Source organism: Elephas maximus, chromosome 13, assembly GCF_024166365.1.
Source record: "Elephas maximus indicus isolate mEleMax1 chromosome 13, mEleMax1 primary haplotype, whole genome shotgun sequence".
NCBI classification, from domain to species: Eukaryota; Metazoa; Chordata; class Mammalia; order Proboscidea; family Elephantidae; genus Elephas; species Elephas maximus.
This window is the reverse complement of record NC_064831.1, coordinates 95,745,541-95,758,042: the sequence shown is the minus strand read 5'-3', so window position 1 is coordinate 95,758,042 and position 12,502 is coordinate 95,745,541. Positions and strand designations below refer to the sequence as shown.

The following is a 12,502-nucleotide window of genomic DNA, read 5'->3' as shown; positions in this document are numbered from 1 at the left end:
TATAAGTTGTTTTAGAATGTCCAGGTGCGTGTTCAGAGTTCTCTGCAGAAGTGAACCATAGGATTAGTTTTGAAGTACTGAAAACAATGATGTTTCTGTTTGAAATATGAAATCTTAAAATGCTAAATTGGTTCACGTTTTGTTAAGTGTCGTTTTAAAGCCTCCTGGCAATCTAGTTGGTGTTGGCCAATTTGTGTTACGAAAAAAAAGATTACTTTGTCCAGCTGCGTCCGTAAACTTCATCCTCATTATCCTTGTGCTGTCGAGAGAAGATAAGGGTACCTGTGAAAGGATAACGTAAAGAAAGGTGGAGTTCGGTCATGCAGAATTAGACATCTAGCCTCAGCAACTCGGAGTCACCTTTTCCTTTTGAGTAACTTATGCTCAAAAATGAGGGGAAAAATTGTTTTTAATAATTTATCACTCTTAAAAAGATGTAAAAAAGATGGTAAGTTAAATATAGATCCTTTGTCTCCAGTTAATTCTAGAATTAGTTGACCCCTGTGAACACTTGTTCAGGCACAGTGTATCCATTTAAAGACCAAGTGGGCCTTTTCCTGCACTGCCACTTAGTCCTCGAATCTGACTCACCCCTTGACGGTTTTCAGACTGAGTAATACAGGGGACCAGTCTGGTTTGCAGACGCGATAGAACTTGGTGAGGTTTGAGCATCATGGCCTTGAGCTTCTCTAGTGCTGCACCAGGACCTGTGGATGTTTCTGGCCGTTGTCCAGACAAGAATATCAGTGTTGGTCCCAAAATTGGCCCAAAGGTAGTTTACCATAATTTAATGTCTTTAATACCAAGGTTTTCTTCATTTCCTATGATAACCAGGGCAAATGAACTATTTCAAAGGCTTTTTTCCTTTAAAAAATTTTAGTGTTTAGGGAGTAATTGTAATTAATTTTACATGGAAGTGGGACCTATTCTTTAAGTCTTTTAAACTCTTCTTAGGGATAGAAGCTAGGAATAAGCTTGTGAAATAGTGTGTACTTTCCTCTCCTCAGAATGTTCCACAACAGCAGCATGAGTTTAATCCAGATATACAAGTTAGTATGTGCCTTCGTCTCTCTATGCGAAGATGCCCATTACTTAAAACCAAACCCGTTTCCGTTGAGTCCGTTCTGACTCATAGTGACCCTATAGGACAGAGTAGAACTGCCCCAAGGGGTTTCCAAGGAGTGGCTGGTGGATTCGAACTACTTACCTTTTGGTTAGCAGCTGAAGTCTCAGCCTCTGCACCACCAGGGCGCCAACCCTTTACTTACGTTACACAAAAGTAAATTACACATGCTTGTAATTATACTACAGAGCAAAAGCAAGTTTAGTTCAGGTTGTGCCTTCCTCCAAAAAAATCAACCATCGTGTGAGTAGTTAAACTCAGCTTCAGTTTCACAATATTTTTTTAGTCTTCTTTAAATATAGATGCTACTAGATGTTATGTTATTTTAAAAGAACTTTTCAGAAATGGGCTGTGTTGTTTTTTAGCTAGCAGATAAGCCTTGTTTGTTTTTTGCTTCATAGGCACACAAAAACATGTTCCACTACCAGTGATCTGTGAATTTCTTTTGTGTAACCAGGACCTGTGACTGTTTGCTAAATGTCTTAGAAAAGGGAATATTATTATGGCTTTGGAGCATTTTCTTTAATATATTAGTAACTTATTTGCCAGGTAGTGTTCTCAGTATACTCACTGTTGGGCACCAGGCACCCTTAGGAAGCAACTGAAGAGACCTCACACAGCACAGAGGTCTGCAGGTCTTCTCACATCTGCTCACAGAGGCCATTCCTGGCCTCCTCTCTAATGTTAACCTGCTTCCCTCTTCCCTCACTAACACTTCTTTGTATCCTCCTTCCCTGCTTTTTTTTCCTTTAGCACTTACCGTTACCTAACTTAACTATATTTTTTCTTGTTTATTGTTTGTCTCCCATACTAGAATGTAAGCTTGATGAGGACAGAGATCTCTCTCTTGTTTTGTTCACTGCTGCATCTGCAGGGCTTAGAGCCTAGTAGATGCTAAGTAAATATTTGTTGAATGAATGAAAGACATCCATTACCCTTGAGGAACTGAACTTAATGGTAGAAGTTAAAGAACCACCTGTGGCCTATTTTTTATCCACACTCATAACTATTATGTGAATACCTTGAAAGCACAATTAACTAAAGAGATGCTGTATATCGGAACTGTTAGGATTCAGAAGGAGCAAAAGGTTTCTGGGATTAATACCATAAAATTGACCTGGTCTAGGAAGGCTGGTGAAGAGAGTATTATAGAACAGAGACATAAATTACAGAGAAAGCATGGTTGGCTGGGAGGAGTAGAAGGATTCCCAAGCAGAGAGTAATAGAGGAGATGGCTGGGCTGAGTCAGATAGCCTGTGTGCAAATATGTCTTTCTCTGACCAGAGGCTACGGGGAGGAATACTGGGAAGGTGAGGGATGTCTGGTAGAGGAGAACCAGTTTTGTGGATAATCAAGAATAAGGAGATTTAATCTGTTATGCAGGTTTCTGGGACCCACAGCAGATTATCAAGGGAACAGAGTGATTGGTCAAAAATTACATCTTTAGAAGAGAATTAAGTGTTGTGGACTGGTAGAATGTAGGGAAGCCCACGGAGGTACCCCGAGGTGAGTACAACTTAGGGATGTGGCTGTGGTAGTGCAGAGAAGTGGGACAGATACGAACAGTGTTCTAGAGAAAAGTGCAACCATGCTTATCAACTAAATACGGTACCCTGAAGAACAGGAAGGGATGAGGACTTTTTTGAAGGCAGATGTAAGTAGTTCTGCTGCTAGGTGTGCTTTAGGAAGGAAGCGTCAAGCAGATTAGGACTGGGAATGTAGATAACCATCTTCTGATTGTTGTAAGTGGGACCTTCCCAGAAAGCTCCCCTGTAGACATGGAGAAAATTGAGGTATTAAGTAATTTCAGAAAGCTTTTTTTTTTTTTTGGTCAAAGCTAATAGTAATTGCTAATACTTGTCCCCTTTGCTGTATATTTTAATTTAGTAAGACAGGAAACATTTATTCTATAGAAGACTTTTGAACTAAATTTTAAACAGCAAGCTGACACATACTGGTCAACAGAATTTTTGTCAGCCCACCCCAGACACCACTAATTTGACAGAAACTAACAATTAACTAAACTTTGCTTGCCTGCTTGCTTGCTCACTGTTGAAAGTGTTATTCTGGCTTAATACTTTACCTTCTAAATGTGATTTAATCTTTGAGTAAGATCATCTACTTTTCTCTGCCTGCATATGTCTTAAATTTCTTCTTTGCTCACTGAAGAGTGTTAATATCCACCCACAGTCCAGCCCAGGGCCCTGTAAGCATAGAGCTCCATCCTTGGTTCCATCCCACAGCAGCTGAGAATAACCACCACCATATTTCTGTGTGTGGAGGAAGGCCAGGCATGCATTAAGATCACTAACCCTTAAACCACAGCCAGAGGTACTGTCCCCTGGTTACGGATGAGCGAACAGCACCTCGGGCAGATAAGTTGACTTCACACAAATTACTTAACCAGAAAAGGGCAGGGAAGGATTTCAATTCTGATCTGTATCATTCAAAAGCCTGTGTTTTTTCTCCTACAGGGCACAGTCTCAAGACATTTTACTTAAACACAGTTTTTAAATGTACCTCTTTTTACCACCCATATATTTGGGGTTTCTTGCTAAGGTTTTTTTTTTTTTTTGTAAATGTGTTTTGTCTATTAGGTTTAGATTTTTTAATCCACGAGGTATGAACATTAAATGTCATGCCTTATATTAAACCTTCCACATTACTGGTATTGAATCATTATATTACTCCAAAAATAAAAACTTTTTTTGTTTACTTTAGGAATTATGTTACTTGCTTTTTGTATGCTTCTTTAGCTTTCATGTTTCATTTATTTGAATAAAATTGCTTTCCTATAAAAATTCAACTTGCAAACACTTACTGAATTCTTCCCATGTGCTAGCTAAAGATGAAACAGTATCTTGGGGTACAATGATGACTATAGACAACTGGCCTCAAGGGGTTCTTTCACATTCTAGATCAGCAGAAGAACATATAAGTAAGTCTGTAAATCACTATCCACGCGTGACACTCCCAGAGATCAGGCCTTGTTGTACATTTCATTTAAGTGTGTTAAAATCAAACTCTAAATGTAGAATTTTTCCTAGGTATGCCTTGCAATAGCTCATTATTCCCAGCCAACAGACCTCCAGCTACTCTTTGCATTTGAATATGTTGGGAAAAAATACCACAATTCAGGTAAATATGAAACTATTAAGTATTGTGACTAACTGTACATTGTGTAAATTTTCTTGTTTATCAGAAACCTCCAAGTACATGAGCTTTAATGATTGTAGACTTGTTAGCTTCACGGCTGTTAGAGAAGCAGGCACTATATGCCAAAAGAACCAACATTAGTCAAGTTATTTTTTGAAAAGTGACAAGAGAGAACCTGTAAGCAGCTATAAACATGAGCTTATAAGGGTCATGCCAAATATTTTACCCAGAGTCACTTTGGCTTGTATTTTATGATGAAGGAAAATAGATTTTTCCCCCCTATTAATTGGTAGCTTGAGTTAAAGTAACCTTTTAAGAAAACTGTCAGAATACCTTTTAAAAGACAGTTGAAAAGCATAATCTTTCCTGGCAAGATGTGATTTGTGCAAAAGTTGAAGTGGTTAAAAACTTTCAAGATCATCACAGTATTGATTTTGTATTTCTGAGTAAGTTTCGTGAAAGGAAGATGAGCATTTGTCCAAAGCGCAGGTATAATTCTAGGTAGTTTTGTAAAAGTAAAATTATCCGTGTATCTTTGTCAGCCATGACAGCACCAGGAAAAATTCCAGGTGATCATGTACTTCTGTACATTCTGTTTAAATACAATTTTAATAAATCAGTTTAATTTCAGTAAATCGTTTTTTAAACTCTCATAAAAGGATAGAGAAAAAAGGCATGCCTTTGGGTTTGTGACCACACACTGACTTATCTGTGGTGGCCTGTGTTCTCCCATTCTTTAAGGAAGAAAAATAAATCAGCTGAGTATTTACAGTGAAAGACCCACTCACCTTAGCATGGCCTGGATGGGGGTCTTAGAAAAAAATATTAATTTTCCTGAATTTTTGTACTTTGTTCCCTCAAGACATGTGATGGTAATTTAAATAACCTACATAATAGAAGCGTATTCCAGTATCACTGTATTGTAAATATATGAAAATGTAGTAACAATACACAGTTATCTGAAGATGCATATGGTATAAGTGCTTTTTCATAACTCTAGAACACTGTAGAGATGATTTATGAAAATGATGCCTTGGTGAACAGCTTTTTCATACCATATTTCTAGAAATTAGAAAACAAAGGTATTTGTAACTTAATTTTTCTTCTCAAGATGTACACTAATTGTAACTTAGGCTTGAACAAAGCAGTTTTTAAAGTTTGTTTCTTAATATAAAGAACACTTATTGTCCTAAAAATAGTTAGTTTTGTGGATCTTGTACTATTAGCCAGGCGAATGTTCCTTTGGACCATTACCAAGTTCCTGAACTGTGATCATCAAGGTCGCCTGCAGCAACATTCTCACCTAAAGCTGCGAGAGAGTAGCTGAAAGGAAAGTTTCAAGAGATACGAGTTATAGGAGAGTGTCTTTGATTCCCGCTTAAATTTTCTTATGATACAAACCAGTCCTTAATGCTACTTCTTTTCTCATAAAAAGAGATTCAGTCCAGTGTACAAATCCATGACTTCTGCAGCAATGCCATGGCTTGGCCTCAGCAAATATAGTCAACTTTGTTGCACAGTTGGTAACCTGATGCCTGGCTAAATTACTTTTCTTTTCCCACATTTTTCTTCATTCATTCCTTGTGGCATCTCTGGGTTAATACTTTAAACAGCTTATTCAACCGGTAGCTCTTCTAATCAGTTCCTCTATTTCTTCTTGTTGGTAAAATTTGATGATTAACACTTAACAACGTCAGGAACGCTCCTTCGTATTGAATCCTTCAGACTCCTCCCCCTTTGACAAATTCATCATAAACGTAACACTTGGCCAAAGTTTTGTTACGATTCCTCATAGGGCGACATCCTTTAATACCCTTCCACGCTGTTGGAGAAGCATAAAGTGCATCTTTAAGATCAAAAGACGCCTGAAATTTCCACACACTGCAGTCAGAAATCTTTAATTTGAGAGAGAAAGATGCCCAATTATCCACTCTTGAACTTCTGGATGACACCTTCATTCATTGGCTGGATTAAAGAAGTCCTTTTTGCAGGCAGGTAGGTGACAAAGCTGTTTCCACAAATAAGATCTGAAGCCGGAGGATGTCCTCAGCAATTACCTGAGAAAACAATTCTTTAGCTGGCCTTAGGTGCTCTGAAGTTTTCCTTCATGTCCAGCATCGTAGGAGTAAACTCTCTGGGAAACTCAGCAGTCATCCAGATACTTCTCTGAGGCTCCTTAAGTCCTGGACACCATACAGCCGCAAGGCTTTAGAGCATTTCCATACACAGACTGCAGGAGGCGCTAGCACAACAGGGATTCTTTTTGGTCTTTTTAACTTGAAAGAAATGATGAGGACTGTTTTCATCAGTCAGAACTAAAGAATTGAAGATCTGATAACATTATCTGCAGCCTCAGTGTTACCACCTCGACTCCTGACAGACACTGTACTCAGGAATGCTGCAGTGTCATCTGAATTTGTCATGTTGCCTCACATTCAGAAAATAAGCATTTTCAATGAAATTTTTTAAATTTTTAATGCTGTCCTTTTTATTAGCATAGGCCCTGGTATTGAATTTTCCTTTAAATGCGTTCTTGAAAACTGCTGACATTACACAATCCATTTGACATGGTTTAGGAATTTTTAAAGTTTGTTGCTTGTCAGTCCTTTTATGATTGTAATTAATCCCTTTGTCTGTTGAATATTGATGCCTAACCAGCCACAGGCATCAGAATTGCCTGAGGAGCTTTTAGAACTACAGCCTCAGGCTCCGGCCTAGACCTGCAAATCAGGGTCCCTAGAGGGGTTCTTTTGCAGATTCCAGTTAAGAACCACTGTGCTGACTGGTCTCTGCTGAACTTCTTAAAGATCACAGTTCTGTTTTTACTTGTTTCACCCTTCATTCTAACTTTTAATTTCTGCAGTACCATCAAAAGGATAGATTTTGTTTGTTGACTACTTTTACTGTCTTTGCTGCTATTTGAAGCCATGCTAAAATATGGATGGGGCTGATAAAGTAGAAACCCTCTAAGAGAACCTCACCCCAGTCTAGGGTTAGACCTCTAAGTGCTGTCACAGAAGACAGCCTGATCAGGAGATTTCAGGTCTCGTTTCACTTTAGTCAGCTAAGGAGCTGTGTCATAAAGCCTCAGTCGCAGCTGTCATGAGAGCCACATCTCCTGAGATGGCCCTCTGCCAATCTGTTGCTATGATCCATCACAATGATCCAGGATAGAACAGGCCACAGATATTGGGCCTTAGGAACTTTCTGAAAGCCATAAAAGTTTTAGACTCTGTATTGCCAGACTGAGTGTCTATTACGTGTTCCATAATGAGCTGTTACTGAGGAAGACAAAAAACAAAACAAAACAAAACCTGTTGCCGTGGAGTTGATTACAGCCCATGGAACCTCAGTGTTGACCGAGCAGAACTTCCCACAGGGTTTTCCTGGCTGTAAGGTCACCTTGCTGTGAGCTGGAATCAACCTGAAGGTCACTAACAACAGCAGTCTTTACTGAAGCAGTTCACCAGGCCTTTCTTCCGTGGAGCACCTGGGTAGGTTTGAACTGCCAAACTTTACATCAGCAGCTGATTGTAATCCAGGAAGATAGAGAATACATAAAAGACCCCTAACCTAGTTGTTGAGAAGTGTGCGGAAAAACCTATAAAATAGCAAAAAATACAAGATCCTGTAGACAGTCTTAACTTTATGTCAGAAGAAATTCTCTTCTTAGATTTGGAGACTGAATTTTACCAGTGGAACAATCTTATAAATGGTAATATGTTCACAGTTAAACTTATTAGAGTCTGTAACTCAAAACACTAAAATATTTATTTTCTTTCCTAGTGATTATTGTCTTAAAGTGTGTCTAGGACCTCTGGTGTAATGTTGAGTAGTAATAATGAGAGCGGGCATAGTTTCAGTTCCTGGTTGTAACGAAGATGCTTTTGGCTCTGTGTTTCTGATAAATATCCTTTATCAAGTTAGGGAAATTCTCTTTTATTCCTAATTGCCTAAGAGTTTTTTTTTTTTTTTTTTCTTCCTTAATCATAAAAACGTGTTGAACTATATCAGCTGTTTTCCTGCACTTACTGAGCTGACCATATAGGTTTTTCCCCTTTAATTTGGTCATATGAGGAATTACTTAGATTTTCTAATGTTGAATTTTCTCATACTGGATGGTATTCTGTGATTTTGGGGGCTTTTTTTTTTTCTTTGGTGCTCCGGAACAATGTCTATAAAGTGAGAATTGCCTAGAAATCCCATGAAGATTTACATTCTGAACAGATCCTAACCCCAAGTCCCCTGAGCACACTTTCCCATTGTTAAGTTGCTCCTGAGAAGGGGCTGAAGTGGGTGGAATGGAGCTGGGATATGTGCCTAGAACTAGCATTTTAATTGTTAGCAAGCTCTGTTAAAATTGGAATCCCTGGATGATTCTGATGCCACTTGAGAGATAAAATTCAGAATTCCTACCAGGGCATGGAAGACCATTCCTAATCTAGAGTAGCACTGTCCGAGAGGACTTTCTGCAGTGATGGAAATGTTCTCTAGTATGTCCTGTCCAATATAGGAGCCAGTAGCCACGTGGGCTCTTGAGCTCTTGAAACGTGGCTAGTGCAAGTTTCCAATATATTTCCGTTTAAATAGACCCATGTAGCTAGTGGTTGTTCTGTTGGGCAGTACAGATTTAGAGTGTAGGCCCTGCCCATCTAACTTTTCACCGTCTCGTCCACCGTCCCGTGATTCGTAACATACTAGCTATAGTTCATTATTCGATGTTTCATAACGGTGCTATGTTTGTAATGCTCTTCTTCGCCCAGCATGCCTGCCTCCTTCTCACCAGCCACCTGGCAAGTTGTGACTCACCTCTTAGGACTCTGTTGAGATGAGGTCAGGCTGTGAAGCCTCCCCTGCCCCAGCACTCCTCTCCAGTGAGTTAGGGCTCTTCTCTCCTGTGCTGTCATTGCACTCACACGTCCAGCCTTGTTACTGCACGTGCACTCTGGTTGCTGAGCTTACTCCCGCTGTCTTGTGAATATATTAAAGTGAGAGGTCAAATCTTATTTGTCTCTTTATTCTCAGGCCTTAGCACATGGTGGATTCTCCAGAAACACCTTTCTTCACCAACAATTAATAAATAGTCTATAGGAATGGATATGGCACATTCATGGGTTCGTAAAGGGTTTTGTGTGGCCACAGGGGAGAATGGGAATTGGGAAAGAATGAGAAATGAAGGTCAGATCCGTTATGTGAGGGATTCTTAAAGCCAAGGGGAGCAAGCCATTCAGGCTTGCTTGATTCAGTTGCAAAATGAGCGTGATTTAAGGCAAGGGAATAGCATCCTGAAAGCATCTCTTTGGGGAAGCGTGTCACGACGCAGCCTGGATTGAGCACAGTGGAACGGCATGTCGGGATGTCAGCTAGGAGACTTGCCACTGTTGCAGCACACAGCAGACACTGGGCCAGAAGCGTTGTGCCATCTGTCAGGGGAGATTTGGCTGGCCTGTTAGGACCTCTGCAGGTCTCCCAAAGCCATGTGTGTGGTCATAGAAGATAGCACCACTCCCCTCTTTAGAGAAGGCTCCTTGCTAAGGACATTTAAGTCTTGATTCTCCTTGCTGAAATCTTTGTTGGGGACCAGCACTGTAGTGGAGAACAAGGAACCTCTGTGAGTTTTCAGAGGAAAATTGAGTAGGTAGAGGAAACAACACGTTTTATAATGAGCTGATAGAAAAGGGTCAAAAAAATCAGTATTAGAAAAATGAAAGGTTTGTTGAGCTTGAGATAGTGTTTGAGAACAGAGATGATGCATTCATTTTTCTAGGCAAAAAGTGCGGAGAAAGTGAGCAGATGGCTGGGGCTTACACAGTTTAGGGCAGTAGAATGAGGAGGGGTCAGGAATGGTGTCCACAGAGCAGTACTGTCGGAAGACAGCTGAAAGTTAAGAAGAAAAATGGAGAGGAGATACAGCAGCAGGCATTACTCATCATTTGGGAAGTTGGCCAGTAGAAGGAAGGAGGAAAACATATAATAGATGGAGTGGTCCAGCATGATCAAACGGAAGTCTTTCCAAAATTGAGTCAACCTGTCTGTGATTGAAGGCACAGAAGATAGAACAGAAAAGGGGAAGGTGCGTAGGAATTGGGAAAGAGCTAGACAGAGACTGCCCAGCCCAGGTGCCGTCGAGTCAATTCCGACTCATAGCGCCCCTATAGGATAGAGTAGAACTGCCCCATAGTTTCTAAGGAGCGCCTGGCGGATTCGAACTGCCAACCCTTTGGTTAGCAGCCATAGCACTTAACCACTATGCCACCAGGGTTTCCGAGACAAAGATTAAATGAATTCTTTTTAGAAAGAAGAAGGGTTACGTCTTTCTCAGGCTTGCTGGAAAAGTTAAGATTCTTGGAGAGACTTGAAGGATGAAGGGAGGAGGAAGTACCAGAGTCACAAGAGTGTGTGTGTGACAGAGAATGATGTATGCACATGCAACTGTTAAAATTAATAACTTTGCTCTTTCCTGTAGTCAGCAGTATAAATGGGATGTCCTCAGGAGCTGGAGGGGCAGCAGGCGGTGGGGCTGCCGGCGGCAGCAGCCAAAAAACTCCACTGTTCGAAAGCTACTCCGATTGGGACAGAGAAATCAAGAGGACGGGTGCTTCCAGCTGGAGAGTGTGTTCCGTTAATGAGGGTTACATGATAGCCACTTGGTGAGTCCAGGTTGAGCAGTTACTATTTATAAGTGGAAGATACTTCTCTGTGAATAATAGACTGCTGTCAGTGATAACTTTCAGGTTATGGTTAACAGAATATTTGTTTTTAATCAGAATGTAGTGTTTTAATAAATATTTTAAATATACTCACAGTATATCAATATCCATTGAAAGAAATTGATAGTAATTCCTTACGATCACCAGTAGTCTAGTCAGTGTTAATTTACATTTATGGCATGTGAGTGTCTTTTACAATTGGTTTGTTCAGATCAGGATCCAAACAGGGTCCTCATGTTGAATATGCTTCTTACGTCTCTTCAGCCTTTCAGTGTGTAACCGTCTCCGCTCACCCATCTTTTGACCAACCATTCATTCGTTGACAAAAACCAGGTCATTTGTTCTATATAATTTCCCTCATTTTAGATATTGCCTGTTTTGTCCTGTGGTGTCCTTTAGCATGTTCCTCTGGGTCCTTTATTTCCTGTAAAATTTTATCTAAATCTAAAGGCTTAATGGGATTCAGGCTCAGTGTTTCAAGCAGAAAATGCTTCCTGAGTGGGGCCTCCTGCCGCATCACCTGGGAATCTCCCCTGGGCAGCTCTGTGATGCCGATTGACCAACAGGCTCAAAACTCCCCATTCGTGTACAGATAATGCTCATCGTTTGTGGTAGTTACGGGAACACTGAATTAGCAAATACTGAGCCATTGCTTTTAGGAGAAATAGAGGGTTAGGTTCTTGTGAGCCTTTGGTCACAACATTTTCATCTACCAATCAATACAGAACTGTTCTATGTGTGTTTCTCTTTAAAGACACTTTATTTAGTATATATTGTTTCATTAACGTTGAACTCACAGCTGACAGCATTGTAATTCGTGCCTGGACGAAGGTTGTTGACATGCATATTTTCTCCTTAAGGCACATCACAGCCTTCTTGTGCGTAGTAGGAACACAGTAGGAACACTAGACAGCACTTCCTGGGGCCATTTTAAATAGCTAAATCACCAACAAAATGCAAAAACATGGCACTAAGTAGACCCACAAAGAGAACACTAGTTTACAGTATGAGAGCTGAAACTAGAAGGCTAGACATCACCTGGTTCCACCTCAGCTGGCAGTGTGTACGTTGGGCGACTCAAGTTTTTGCCACTCTGAGCGTGTCTACGACCGCCTGCAGAACTGCTGCGGGGATTGCTGCGGGGTTACAGGTAGATTGTAGCAAGTGGGCATATTTGCAGGTACGGAATCCACAAACAGTGAGGATTGTCTGAAGTGATTTTAGCTGCCAAACGTGATCTTCATTACGGAGGGAGGATTATTGCCAAGATCAATTATTAAGGATTGCTATTGATCACGTTTGAATTCTGTTCATTCTTTCTGCTTTATGTCAAGGTTTTCTCTTTTCCACCCTGTGGCACCCTGAAATACAGTTCGAAAAAGAAAGACTGTGTACATAATTGTCTAGTCAGTGTCCTGGAGTCTGACCGCTCCTTTGGCACTGGGGCATTGTAGAAGAGGGAGGTAATGTGAAGAAGGAAACTAAGGCTTCTTGGTAGATTTGTGGGGATTTT

General features: G+C 40.4%; 1 protein-coding gene across 2 annotated transcripts in view; it reads left to right on the top strand.

The window, feature by feature from the left end:
- Positions 1 to 12,502, top strand: part of MTMR10 (myotubularin related protein 10) — a 74,051-nt gene that overhangs the window by 30,424 nt on the left and 31,125 nt on the right. For both annotated transcript variants that reach the window (XM_049852830.1, XM_049852829.1), the window contains exons 6-7: positions 4,171 to 4,261; positions 10,746 to 10,929. In XM_049852830.1, the coding sequence (XP_049708787.1) occupies positions 4,171 to 4,261; positions 10,746 to 10,929 (275 nt within the window). The remainder of the gene's footprint in view (positions 1 to 4,170; positions 4,262 to 10,745; positions 10,930 to 12,502) is intronic.